Source organism: Apodemus sylvaticus, chromosome 8 (assembly GCF_947179515.1).
Source record: "Apodemus sylvaticus chromosome 8, mApoSyl1.1, whole genome shotgun sequence".
In the NCBI taxonomy this organism is placed as follows: domain Eukaryota; kingdom Metazoa; phylum Chordata; class Mammalia; order Rodentia; family Muridae; genus Apodemus; species Apodemus sylvaticus.
Window position 1 is genome coordinate 71,823,186 of NC_067479.1, and position 13,438 is coordinate 71,836,623.

Consider the following 13,438-nt stretch of genomic DNA (forward strand, 5'->3'; position numbering starts at 1 on the left):
CTCCTTCCGGGTCGGGGGAGGGTGGGGCGCACCTAGTTCTGAAATTCGCGTGAGGTGAGTCGCGTTGTCGCGTCCGCGGTTTAAATCTCGCGCAGGCGCGCTTGCTAGCTGTCACTATGCGGGTGCTTGTAGGTGAGGGAGGGCTCCGGGTCGCCCGGCTTAGGCTGCAGCCTGAGCTGAGCAGACAGGCCCACAGAGTGCAGTCTCCTAAGCAGGCGACCTAGCCTTGGTTTCCCAACCCCCAAAGCTGAATCCGTGAAACCCGAGACCTGTGTCACCTCTGCAGCGCGGGGCGGGGTGGAGAGGCCTGTGGCCAGTGGGACCGCACCCAATGGTGCCGCCCGCCTGGTGACCTGCCTCCACCCGGATGAGTAAACAGTTTGTGCTCTCCCACCAGGTGGCGGCACGGGATTCATTGGGACAGCCCTAAGCCAGCTGCTGAAAGCCAAGGGCCACGAGGTCAAAGTGATCTCCAGACAGCCAGGCCTGGGGCGAATCACGTGGGTAGGTCCCGCTGCTGGACCTGGCGGGAGGGCAGTTTGCGCGGGAAGGGCAGTACCAGCAGGCACTGTACTTTGTCCCACAGAGTGAGCTCAGTAGATCGGGGCTGCCCCTCTGCGATGTTGTCATCAACCTGGCTGGAGAGAACATCCTGAACCCTCTGCGAAGGTCAGCAGGGCCATGAAGCAGCTGCCACCTGTTTGGGGGGAGAGGGTCGATGCCTGTGAACTGTGCATGGTAGACATACACTGCGCGAGTGCCTCTTAAGCACTTGGAACCTGTTATATATCCGTGTCCAATAAAGCCGAGTGTTGTGCATGCCTATTGGGGGCGGGAGCCCATCTTCTTAGCCACTCAGAGTTATGCATTAAGGCAAACTTAGGGCAGCTGGCTGACTGGGATGAGCGGAGAGGATCCAGTTCAGGTGCATGTCTGTACTTTTGACCTTTTCTCTCATCTTCTCTGCAGATGGAATGAAAGCTTCCAAAAAGAGGTTCTTAGCAGCCGCCTGGACACCACCCACTTGCTAGCTAAAGCCATCGCCAAAGCTGCACAGCCACCTCAGGCTTGGATACTAGTCACAGGTGTAGGTATGCCCCCAAATCGCCAGCCTCTTACATTAACGGAGCCCTGGAGAACAGAGCAAGCAGTTGAGGCCCTTGGGGCTGGCACCCAAAACGTAGGTTCTTTCCAGTGTCGCTGCCGCCAGGGCCTCCAGCTACTCGGGCTTTTCCTGACCCAGATCTGTATTTGTCACAATGTGGTCTTTATGGGTGTGGAAAGACAGAATATGAGGGGCGGGGGGTACCTGGCTAGAGAGCCTTTATTGGAGCCCTCAGAGAGAGTGACAGTGCAAGTCCCAGTGCTGGAGACATCTCCCCATCCAAGCCCCTTACTCTTTGCACTGCGGTTCTTTATGAAGAGCTCCCTCTGTCGTGTCTCCTTTGAGACCACACAATTGCAAACAATTAAAATGAGTAGTCACCACTACACTGTTTCATACATATTATTTAATCCTTACAACTTTATGAGGTAGGTACAGTTACTCCCATACTGAAGATGCAGATTTCCCATACAGAGGAGTAACTTGCCAAAGTCACGGATGGCAAGAATGGTGGAATTCAAGCAGCTTAGCACCTATGTTTCCATCCTGCCCTCTCTAAGCTAGCAGCCTCTGGACGCAGCCTGGCAGCCAAAAGCTAAGCGTTCAGGCATGAACACATGGAGCTCAAGGGGGAAACAGTTATGGTTCTTCTCCTGTGGAAAACCAAAGAGCCAGGGAGACTGAGGAGAAGGGGCCTTTCACTACAAAGGGCCCAGCAGGCCAGGGACCACCAGAGCAAATGAGGGCTCTTCCGTGACAGCTTACTACCAGCCAAGCCTGACTGAGGAGTACGATGAAGACAGCCCAGGAGGGGATTTTGACTTTTTCTCCAACCTGGTAACCAAATGGGAAGCAGCAGCCAGGCTTCCTGGAGAGTCTACACGCCAGGTCGTGGTACGTTCAGGTGAGGACCAAGGGCTGAGAGCCAGGCAAAGTGGCAGATTTCTGGGCTGAGTTTGCAGTGAGAGGGCACCATCACTTTAACATACAGAGGGAAAGTCCCAAGAAGGCCCACAGCCCTCAACTCTCCACTCCGCGTGCACATGGGAAGACCATAAGGAAGGGAGATAAGAAATTATAGTGCAGCTTTTCAAAGCTAAGCAAACTTCCTGTACCACCTCTCTGTCTGCTTTAGGGGTTGTGCTGGGCCGTGGGGGCGGTGCCATCAGCCACATGCTCCTGCCCTTCCGCCTGGGTTTAGGAGGCCCCATTGGTTCAGGTCACCAGTTCTTCCCCTGGATACACATTGGTGACCTGGCAGGAATTCTGAACCATGCACTTGAAGCAAACCATGTCCACGGAGTACTGAATGGAGTGGCTCCAGCATCTACGACAACCAATGCCGAGTTTGCCCAGGCCTTGGGTGCTGCCCTGGGCCGCCCCGCCTTCATACCTGTGCCCAGCACCGTGGTACAAGCCATCTTTGGACGAGAACGTGCCATTATGCTGTTGGAAGGCCAGAAGGTGGTCCCTCGGCGGACGCTGGCCACTGGCTACCAGTATTCCTTCCCCGAGTTGGGGGCCGCTTTGAAGGACGTTGTAGCCTGAGTGGAGAAGCCCCAAGGCAGGAGCTGGGGCCTGCCCCTGCACTCTGAGAAGTAGGGCCGGTGGTCCCCGTACTTGAAACCAGAAGCCATCTGCGTCTTAGACCCTGTCCCCCTCACTGTCTTCCCATGTTCTGTTGACCCACCCCATCTGAGAAACTCTAGTCTCAAGGATGCAATGTCATTCTAAGCTTAACCTCTTCAACTTCTTGTGGTTTCTGTGTCACGTTGGTGCCCTGGTTGTCCTACATGCTGTGTAGACAGAGTTCTTCAGTTATGGCAATAAAGATAGATTATGTCACTAGGTCACTGGCTTCAGCTGTCTCTTTGGCTTATACTCTCCTGGAATTATCTTAAGAACTATTACCCTACACGCTGTTTCCTAAGCTGGTTTCTGAACGTTTTAATACACAACCTTTCTCCTCATCTTTTCCCTTCTTGGTCTCTCTTCCCAAATGAGCTGGTGAGACATGAGGTTATGCCAGAGATTAAAGACAACATATATAATGATCTATCTCCAATGCGTTCTGGTGTCACCCTGACCACCTTGTTCAGAGGATGCCAGCAAAAGTGGAGAAAAGGCCCTGAAGGTTAGCCTTTAGTGTTTACCAACCAGCCATGAACTAATACAGTAAACATGTACAGGTCCCAGCCCATCACACTGCAGTCAGACAGTCAGTGTCCCTCTAAGTTTTGCTTCTCATCTTCCTGGGGACATTCAGCCTTCCAGGGCCCTCAGCATAAAAGGGAAGATAATCCCGGCCTTCTGTACACCCACCGCCACGGCAAGTGAAAAGAGCAAGATGCCAATCAAACGTAAAAGGCAGTTCTACCAGCACCCAGTGAGAACATTCTCTTCTCTTCCCTTGTCATTTCCTTGATCAACTTGTCTCCCACACCTAATCAATCTGGTGTGAAATGACAATTGCTGGCGAAACAAGACACTGGGACTCAGAGAACCACACAGTCACTCTGTGTCACTTGGAATACGTTAGAGCCGGAAAGGCATCTAATTCAGGGACTTGCTACACGAACCCAGGGCCCCCTGCCTTACCTTTTTAGGCCTCTATCTGACTCTGGCCTCTAAGAAGTTGACTAGCTCTGAATTACTCCTGGGGAAGGTAAAAGTACAGAAAAGCACGTTAGACTACACTAGAGAAAAACCTGATGTACACATCCAAGTAAGGAACGTGCCTCCTGGCAGATAGTACATTCCCTGGCACAGAAAGAGTTCAACCAGGTGTAGAACAATGGCTTGTGGGAACCGGAATGTAAACGCTTGTCATGACAGGCAGGTGGAGTTGGGCTGTAACCAGTCAGGCATCTTTCAATCCCGGTGCTTCACCTTCTACTTCCATATATACAATGCAGCAGTGTGTCTTGCCAAATGAAACCTGTCTTCCATAAAGAAAATATTAGATAAACCCCACTAACACTGTCACTGCCCATCATGACGTCACGGGTTTGGTGAATAGGCTCAACACCAGAAAGAGGATTTAACCAGGGCCTTGTCAATCTGTAAACAAACACTTGAAATGCAATTGAGCAGCTGCCATTTATGGGAGCCCTGAGAGTATTTAAGCAATGCAACCATCAACCCTAACTTGACTATTTTGTTAGCATGAGTTTTGAAGGTTGCTGGAAAGGGAAGCAGCCATTACAGGGCATGTTCTATTGAAAACCCAGCGTTAAAATCAAGGGAGTGGACAGTGGACATCTCTAAACATGAAGTTTTGGCTAGGCAGCCTGTACACAGGAGCCTTCTCTGTTCTCATTTCCCTCACCATTATGTTTATGCCTGATGTACTGAGTCAGCAAAGGCCAAGCAACTGTCAAGGTCACAGGCAGGCACAGTGAGACTGGAAGCCTGCCCCCTTCTGCCTCTGGTTCTCAGCTGTCCCAGTGCACCAGTCCACATAGAGCTGTGACCCCCCTCGGAGAGCCCGCGGTCCTCCTGGACACGCCAGGGTACGGCTCAACCTTATCCTACCACTCAGAGGAGCAGAGCTGTGACCCCTCGGGGACCCCGCAGTCCTCCAGACACACCAGGGTACAGCTCGGCCTATCCTACACTCAGAGGAGCAGCCAGAGGCTGCTTTCTTCCTCAGATTAGCCTTTTTGTCACCTCCAGCCTCCCCCAGCCTCCAACCAAGGAACTTGGTAGTGAAACCATAGCCTTAGTCTCCAGGAACAGCCTCTACACCCTATGGGAACCCTCTGTAAAGACAGAGCTGAGGAGCTGAGTCTGATCAAAACCTTCTAAGAGCTGGCTGTGGTCCTCCTCAGGCTGAGTCACTTTAAGGACTTGTCCTCACAGTACCCCAGGTAAGGTACCACACTCAGATTCTCTTCTCTGGTGCTTCCTCTGGCCGATGCACCATCTTAGAGTGAGTCCAGGTCATAGTCTGAGCAGCAGAGGGACTGTAAGAGAAGGGACTGGGCTGGGCGAGGCTGACTTAATAAGGTAGCAGCTGTGCAGGACAGAAAGGCTCAGAAGTTGAGACTCAGCAGGGCCTCGGAGAGCTGGTTGATATCCCGGCAGTACGGCTCCCGCTGCAGGATGAAGTCCACCTTGTGGTCCTGACCCCAAAACACTTCGAGCAGCTGGCGCCGGAGCCGCTCCGTCTCCCGGGTCTTCCGTATGCCACCGTTGCTCCTCCCCACTTCCTTCCCCTGTGGCTGACTGCCGTGCTCTGAGGGACCTTTGGAGGGCTGCTGAGACTTAGAAGAGCCCTGTTTCCTGGAGAAAAAGCAGAATAAGAACTGATAAGCACTCTGGAGGAAAAGCTGGGCCTCCAGTAACCTCAGCCAAGTGGACCGACTTCCAGCTATAGGAAATGAATTTGTGAAGTTTCCTAAGCAGGCCACTGAGTGGCAGTATCAACGCCTAGGAAGACAGAACCCTAATGAGATGTCCTTATTTAATCATTTGTTAATGAGCCAAAGGAGGGTGTGGGGTACAACCGGCTATCATCACATGCCACCAAATAGCTCCATCAAACACACTGACCAGAAGAGAAAATAAAAGTTCCTCTGCCTGATACAAAGGTCTGCATCAGGACTCCCTGCAGAGATTTTAAAGGCCAGGCCAACAAACTCAGGACTACTGCAGAATTAAGCCGGCACAAACTGCAACACGCCATCCAAGCCTCCAATCTGCCAGAGAGGAGTGGACCTACAGGCTGCTGCAGAAGCAGGGGCATTACCTGACGGGCTTCTTCAGGAACTCATCCAGCGTGGGGCCATTTCGGCCCAGTGGGTCATCTGGGACCATGAAGAGGTTCCCCACAAAGGTGAAGGGCAGCAGGCTAGACAGAGGAGGAAAGAGGAAGTCACAGGGTGCCCTTGCCAGCTCCCAGGAGTCTGGGACCACCACCACAGGAGCTACTGGCTCTCACCCTTTGAGGCATCTTCAAGCCCTTCCCCAGGTTCTCACCCAGTGGCCAGAGAAGAGCTGGTTTAGAGAAAGGTCTGAGCCGATGCCCTATTCTCTCACCGCTCTCTGATGATCGCCATCCACTTGTCAGACTCCTCAGCCAGATCCCGGAACTGGTCATTGGAGACAATGATCCCATCCGTCTCTTCAGCCAGCTTCACCATGAACCTGTCTCGAAACACAGACACCGTTCTGGGATTCTCCAAGGATCGGACCCCACAGTACGCTATCAGTGCCTGTGACCCACTTCTGGTGATGGAGGTCAGTCTCCCAACTCATTTACTTAACTCAAGAAGGGTGAGGAAGGCTTCTTGGGAATTGAGCCCAGACCCTCACGCATCCTAGGCAAATGCTTTACCACTGAGATAGTAGCAGGCAGGCAAGCAGACAGGTAGATAAGTAGATGATAAGACAGACAGATGATGAATAGATACATAAATAGATACAGATAGATGGTAGGTAGATACATAGATACATAGATAATATAGATGATAGATACAAAGAGATAATAGATAAGGAGACAGCCAACAAATAGATAATAGACAGATCATAGATACATGATTGATATAGATATAAATAGATGATTGACATATATATACACATACATATATACATGCATATATACATACATACATATATACATAGATGATAGACAGATAATAGGCAGATAGATGATACAGATGGATACAGGTTAGATATAGACAGACAGACACACACACACACAGACAGATAGACAGACAGACAGACAGACAGATACATAGATACATAGATAGATGCATAGATGATAGACAGACAGAGAGACCAAGAGGTTGGGGCAGAGCAGGGAGATAGACAGAATAGGGTGGTGCACACCTTTAATCCCAGCACTCAGGAGGCAGAGACAGGTGAATCTCTGAGAGTTCTAAGCCAGCCTGGCCTACAGCCAGGTCAGCATGGGCTACATAGAGAGAACCTGTCTCAAAAACAAACAAAAAAATCGAAGACAGGATCTTGCTAAGTTACTCGGTCTAGTCTTGAATTTGCTCTATAGCCCAAGCAGGCTTTGAGCTCTGAATCGTCCTGCCTCCGTCTCCCAAGTGGCTAAGACCACAGGCTGTGCCTCCACAGCCAGCCTCTCCCCTCAGCATCACCCAGCTACACAGGACTAACTAGACATAGGCCAAGGTTAGAGAAGAAACAGTGAAGAGCCCAGGGCAGTCTCCGAACAGCGCCATTCACAACCTTCACTGAACACTAAGAACCAGGAAGAGCCAGCGCTAACTCTCCCTACCTCACCCACCTGTCACTCACACACCTGCATTTATCCTCTGAAAAGCTCCTACTGCAGAACTTCCCACACTGCCTTCCTTCCGAGGGCCACAATCACCGTACTAATTCAGACATTAGAACTAAGACTACTGCCCAGCCTTGGACCCATTCATCTGCCTTACCTAACCCCGCCATCCTGCAGTCTCACCTGCTCTTCCCTTACAGTCTTCCACCCCTGCCCTTCACCCCAACCCAGCCCAAGTGAGGCCTTGACTAAAGGCCGCATGTCCAGGCTGGCAGCTAAGGGCCTCTGTGCCACCCTTCCAGGCTTCTCTCTCTCAGGATTCCCTCAAGTGCCCTCAACTCCAGCTACGATCAGTGATCAGATTCCTCTTACGCATGCTCTGCTCTCTGACTTCAGCCCCACACTATACCCTCGGCTCCGAACGTACCCTATGCCCCCAGGGGGAAAGCCACCTAAGGCGCTCACTTTCTGCCAATTCGGCCTCCTTAGTAGGGTGCCCAGCCGGCATGCACTAGGCCCTGGGTTCAGTATCCAGCACCACGTAAACTGGGCATGACTATACCAGCAACTGAAGCACTCAGGTAGAGACGGGAGTCAGGTCAAGGTCGTCAGTTACTCACTGAACCTGAGGCCGGCCTAGGCTATGGGACACCTTATCTCAAAAAATAAACAGAAAATTAAAACTTCAAAGTTTTTTGTACTGTTGCTAAGGGACTGTTTTTCGGTTTTGATTTTTTGATGGTTTTTGTTTTGTTTGGCTTTGTTTGTTTTGTTTTTTATGTATCCTGTGCTTTGTCTGTCTGCATGTATGCCTACAGACCAGAAGGGGCACGTGAAGAGAGGCTTGTAAACTGCCACCTGAGTGTGGGAACTGAACTCAAAACCTCTAGATCAGCCAGTGTACTAACCACTGAGCCATCTCTCCAACCCCCACATTTAAATGTTTTAAAGAGGCCCACTTTAGAAATTCTCTTGTTTTGTTCTATTATGTTCTATTTTGAGACAGGAAGCCCAGGTTTGCCTCCAACTCACTGAATAGCTGAAGCTAACCTCAAACTCCTCATCTTCCTGCCTCTGCCTCTGCCTCTGCCTCTACCTCCCAAATACTGGCATTAAAGATATTTGCCACCATGCCCAGATCTCATTTTAATAACTCTGAATCCACAGTAACATTCACAAGGTGCTGGGTAGACTTCCGACGTTTAAAAGCAAAGAGATCCAACCACTCCCACATCCTTCTCAATGAACAACCCTTCCTTCCTGTAAAACACTGTCACAATCGGGTTCCCTTCCCCCAGTCCCTGAAGTGCTTGATATACAGAGGATCCTGGACCAACTCTCGCTCCGGAGAGCTTTCTCCAAGCCATGTACCTAGTTAGATGTGGGTGGTCAGTGTCTGAAAGGCACTGTGGCACAGAGAAGGCGGGGAACAGGACCAGGTATGACAGGTGTTTGGGAAGCTAAGGAGATGCTATGCTCTGTGACTCACGAAGAGGTGCTTTCTAGTTAAGCAGTTCCCTGCTCTCGTGTGAGAAGACATCCGCTCTGCAGCACTCATTCGCTAGGCCCTGTTGTGCTCCTACCACACTGATTTTCCATAGTGAAGAAAAATTCCAAGTTTATATCATGTACCCACCAGGTTCTACGCAACTATGCATTAAAACGGACTCAATCTCCAGTATCAATTCTGTTACAATGCTGACGTAGACAAGTTACTGTCTTAGATAAACTAAAACCTTAGCCTAAAACAAAATAGCAGCACTTAGGAGGCAGAAGCAGGAGGATTACCACAAACTCAAAGCCAACTTGGCCTACACAGATGAAGTACCAGTCCGGCCCAGGGCATCACAGTAAGATCCTGTCCAAAAAACTCCCAGTCGCAGCGAGAGTGTACTCGTTCGGTTTTGTTTTGTTTTGTTTGCTTTTGTTTTTCAAATATAGTTATTTAGAAAGAGGGCTCTCCGTTAACAAAAAATTGACTCATCAGATTGCCTGTAGGCAAACATATGGGACTTTTTCTTGATTGTTAGTTGATAAAGGAAGGACCAGCCCATGGTGGGCAGTGCCACCTCTAGGTAGGTGGCCCTGGGTGGTATAAAAAAGTCAGTTGATGGGCTGGAGAGATGGCTCAGCGGTTAAGAGCACTGACTGCTCTTCCAGAGGTCCTAAGTTCAATTCCCAGCAACCACATGGTGGTTCACAACCATCCATATTGAGATTCAATGCCTCCTTCTGGTGTGTCTGAAGACAGCTACAGTGCACTCATATAAATAAAATAAATAAATCTAAAAAAAAAAAAGAAAAGAAAAAAAGAAAAAAGAAAAAGAGAAAGCAAGCCAGCTGAGTTCCTCTGCAGTCTCTGCGCCAATCCCCACTTCCAGGTTCCTGCCCTGACCTCCCATCAGAGGTGACAATAGTCGCCTGAAAGTCTAAAAGGAAATAAAACCCTTCTCAGGGTCATGGCATGTGTCACAGCAAGAGAGACCTAACTACGACACAAAGAAGGTGAAGTTCCTTTTGTAAAATACTATTTATTTCTAAGAAGTAAAAGCTAAATATCTAGAAAGATATAACATAATCACTCTGTGTGTTTAATGTGTGTTTAATGTGTGTGTGTGTGTGTGTGTGTGTGTACATGTGACACAATGAGAATATGGAGATCAGAGAACAACTTGCAGAACTCAGTTCACTCCTTCTACCCTTTGGGCCCAAGGATCCAACAAGGTTGTATGTGTCTGCACACACATGGCGAGCTCCCGAAGTCCAGACTGGGGTGCTAGACTCGTAGGAGCTGTGCGTGCTGCAGGGTGTGAGTGCTGGGGAACAAGCTGAGGAACAGTTACCTGTCATCATAAGACGATATCCTCTTGCCGTCCATGACTCGTGAGGGTGTCAGAGAAAGCAGACTCAGGGAGTACAGCTTCTGCAGGAAGTGACTCTCTGTAGAACAAGGTACAGAAGGGTTCTCAAGGTGGACCCTGCCTCACCAGGACACAGGTGACCAGACCCAACTTACCTCTGACCTTGGAATCCTTACTGAAGCGCCACTGAGGCACAAAGACGGTTATGTCACGGTGGCCACGGTCCCAGAAGTACTGCACAGCAAGAGCAATGCCCCGACTTGAAAAGTAGTGCTGGAGGCCGTGCCTGTGATGGAAAGCACCAGCGCTCAGGACCCAGTGGAGGCTGCAGCTGTCTCCAAAACAGACAGAGGCCTGCCTCAGCCTCCCTCCTCAGCACGCATCCCACCAGCTACTTACACCATGGCCACGTTGCTGCCATCAATGACAATATGACGGAGGTCTGGCTGGCCAGGCACATTGGCAAGGCACAGGGTGAAAGGGTCCTGCAAGGCTTCCTGGAACCGCTGGGTGCCAGTCACCAAGTTGCCCCCACGAGTGCCTCGCTTCCATGGAGACCCTCGGCCTCGACCCCCAGCCTGCTGCTTGTCTCCCCTGTCTCCCCGATCTCGGTCTCCACAGGGCCATGGGGGTTCCGGCGCAGGTGGAGGGCTAGGCACTCTTGGAGGTGAGGTGTTCCCATTATGGAGCCGCTGGAGGAGAGAGGCTCCCCGGGTTGGAGCTGCCCTCTGACAAGGCACATGGGCACCAGAAGGTTCGCCCTGCACACTGAAGCCCCCTCTCTGCTGAGGGACCTCCGGTTTCCCTGGGGCCTTTCCTTTAACAGCAGCCACGTCCTCAGCTCCGCCGCCTGCTAGCTGTGACCTGAGAGCCATTCCTGTCTCCCACCCCTCCTCCCCAGACAGCTCCCTCCGCCCTGAACACACATCCCTGGCACCATCCTGTTTCCTTCCCTCCCTCTCCACAGTATGACTCTGTCCTCTTACTGCCCACGACTTTCCTGACCCTACCACTCCACTGCCCAGGGATTCCCTGCCTTCATTCGAGGGAGCCCTGACTCCCTGGAACTGAGCATTCAATAGGCCTGGGCTCGCCATCTCACGAGAGGGCAGTGTCTGTGGAGCCTGCCCTCTGGACGCCTCCTGCACCAGGCTTAGGAGCTCCTCCTGCACAGCCAGGGGTAGCTGCAGCAGGGCCTCTGTGTAGACATCCTGCCTAGTCTGCAGCAGGGCAGAGAAGTCTCTCAGCACTCCACCATTGTCAGGGGCTCCAGGATAAGACTGTAGCTGAAGGTCCCAGCTCAGCCGCTGCACCAACTCCTCCACCCGGCTCTGGGCCATCACAAACGCCTCAGTTAGGCCACTGATCAGCAGAGAGCCAGGAGCCAGAGGTACCAGGTGGGCAGACGTGCTCCAGGCCAGGCAGTCAAGGAAGAAGCCTTGGGCTCCCAGAAAGATGCAGTGCAGTCTGGGTGGATAGCGGATTTCACTCTGTAGTTCTGGGCTGCAGAGACCCTTCAGGTATTCCTAGATGGGAAGGTCAGAGAGGAAACTTCTAGAAGCCATCCCTTTCAGGGTCACTGTTCTCCCTGAGCTCTAAGCATCACCTAAGTAGATACTGTTACTATTCCCACTGTAGACATATGGCGAAAAAAATTTTTTTGATTTGGTTTTTTCGAGACAGGGTTTCTCTGTGTAGCCCTGGCTGTCCTGGAACTCACTCCGTAGACCAGGCTGGCCTCGAACTCAGAAATCCGCCTGCCTCTGCCTCCCAGAGTGCTGGGATTAAGGCGTGTACCACCACCGCCCAGCTGACATATGGAAATTTAAGAACAGACCAGAAGGCTGATCAGTGATGGAGCCTATTGGCCTTGGGTGCAAAGAGGGAAAAAATGTGGCCAGCCCCCTCTCAACCCCAGGGAGTTCCTTGGCAAGCCCCACCAGTACAGTGGGGATTACCCTACTATACCCAAGAGCATGAAGTGATTTGTTCCTAAATGCCTGAAGAACCTAGGTCATCACAGCAGAAGTGAAACCAAAATTCTAAATAAAAAGAACTGCAGAGTTCCTCAAAGCTCAGGACAGAGGCAACCAATAAGATAGCCAAGAGGCACTTCCCAGCCCCTCCTCCGATTCTGCCTAGGGGAGGGGCAGCGTACTAAGCGGCTCTGTAGCAGCTCTAACAGGAAGAGGAGCTCACCTTGGCTCGGCAGACGTTCTCCTTGGGGCCCTCAAGCTGCAACCAGATGTGAGGGTTCTCTGGGCAGTCTTTAGAGAGGATGCTCATTCCCACGCTGAAGATCCGCTCCAAACGAGCCTGCTGTTCACGAACCTTGTCCTCTGCCTCCGCAGACACCGCAAAGCGGTCGGGAGTCGGGGAAGCAAACCCCCAAATAGACATGGCTTCTACCTGGAGTCCTGGAAAGGCAGAGGCAATCTCAAAGTCTGCCTCCCTTCAACCCAAATCCTAATCACGGGGCATACATCCAACAATCAACAGGTCGCACCTAGTTACAGACCTGGAAAACAACGCCAGGAGGTAGCAAGTCCACCTCGCGGGTGGCGAGTCGAGAAAATTATCTGTACACAGGCCTCTCCCTGAGAGTCAGTCTTTCATAAACAAGGCTATCTGGGATGGGTGACTAGCCAGAGGAAACTGATGACCACCGCCCTGAGAAGGGAAGAGGGTGAGCGGGCCTCCAGCTCATTCTGAGGGCCACAAGAAGTGGGTGGATGAGGAAAGAGTCCCAGAGCTGAGAGGTCTCGGGTCTTTTGAGCAGAGGACGGCCTCTAGGGAACTGAATACGCGCCAGGCTCTAACCGTGTAGCCCTGGGGTGGGGGGCTGCCCTGTCCGCCTTATTCCTTCGCTAGCCACGCCCCCTCCCGCCCCCCACAGCCGTCCACCGCCGAGCACCGCACCCGGGGCCGGAACCCGGGGCACAGCCAACCCTTCCAGAGCCTGCGGCGGCCGCCCCCAGCCCGACCACCCTCCGGCCGCGGCCTTCGGCTCCGGGCTCCGGGAAGGGGCACGCCTACCGCCGAGGCCGCGAGTTCCGCCCGCTCCTCTAGGTGCCCGCCGGGGTGCCCGCGCTTCTCCCGCGCCCCAGGGCCCTGGGGCTGGGAGCCCGAATCTGGGAGGGCCTTCTCCGATCCTTCACCCAACCTAGACTTCCCTCGTCAACAACGCGTTGTGGCTTCGGAGTCACTTTCCGGCCGGGG

General features: G+C 52.1%; 2 protein-coding genes across 4 annotated transcripts; one reads left to right on the top strand and one right to left on the bottom strand.

Moving 5' to 3' along the window:
* The first annotated feature begins 66 nt into the window (after positions 1-66).
* On the top strand, positions 67-2,953 carry Sdr39u1 (short chain dehydrogenase/reductase family 39U member 1). The gene is made up of 6 exons (XM_052191381.1): positions 67-132; positions 398-504; positions 587-669; positions 970-1,091; positions 1,866-2,009; positions 2,241-2,953. Exons 1-6 carry the CDS (start codon positions 117-119, stop codon positions 2,651-2,653), a joined length of 885 nt encoding a protein of 294 aa, XP_052047341.1. The 5' UTR covers positions 67-116; the 3' UTR covers positions 2,654-2,953.
* Positions 2,954-3,137: 184 nt separating this feature from the next.
* On the bottom strand, positions 3,138-13,433 carry Khnyn (KH and NYN domain containing). Of its 3 annotated transcripts, XM_052191379.1 has the most exons (9): positions 13,256-13,432; positions 12,738-12,889; positions 12,419-12,636; positions 10,619-11,745; positions 10,375-10,505; positions 10,202-10,298; positions 6,146-6,253; positions 5,856-5,957; positions 3,138-5,389 (listed from the first exon to the last, which is right to left on the bottom strand). In XM_052191379.1, exons 3-9 carry the CDS (start codon positions 12,617-12,619, stop codon positions 5,140-5,142), a joined length of 2,016 nt encoding a protein of 671 aa, XP_052047339.1. In that variant the 5' UTR covers positions 12,620-12,636; positions 12,738-12,889; positions 13,256-13,432; the 3' UTR covers positions 3,138-5,139. The 3 variants fall into 3 exon arrangements, 2 of the variants coding, with proteins under 2 accessions (XP_052047339.1, XP_052047338.1); XM_052191378.1 differs by lacking the exon at positions 12,738-12,889 and having other exon boundaries at positions 13,256-13,431; XR_007979288.1 differs by lacking the exons at positions 3,138-5,389; positions 12,738-12,889 and having other exon boundaries at positions 5,860-5,957; positions 6,086-6,253; positions 13,256-13,433.
* Between the last annotated feature and the right edge of the window lie 5 nt (positions 13,434-13,438).

Coding starts and splice junctions, on each gene's coding strand:
- Sdr39u1 (XM_052191381.1), top strand. Junction 670..969: donor ATCCTGAACCCTCTGCGAAG/GTCAGCAGGGCC, acceptor TCTTCTCTGCAG/ATGGAATGAAAGCTTCCAAA. Junction 1,092..1,865: donor GATACTAGTCACAGGTGTAG/GTATGCCCCCAA, acceptor CTTCCGTGACAG/CTTACTACCAGCCAAGCCTG.
- Khnyn (XM_052191379.1), bottom strand. CDS start 12,619: ATGTCTATTTGGGGGTTTGCTTCCCCGACTCCCGACCGCTTTGCGGTG. Junction 10,506..10,618: donor GGCAGCAACGTGGCCATGGT/GTAAGTAGCTGG, acceptor TTTCCATCACAG/GCACGGCCTCCAGCACTACT. Junction 5,958..6,145: donor ATGGCGATCATCAGAGAGCG/GTGAGAGAATAG, acceptor TCCTCTGTCTAG/CCTGCTGCCCTTCACCTTTG.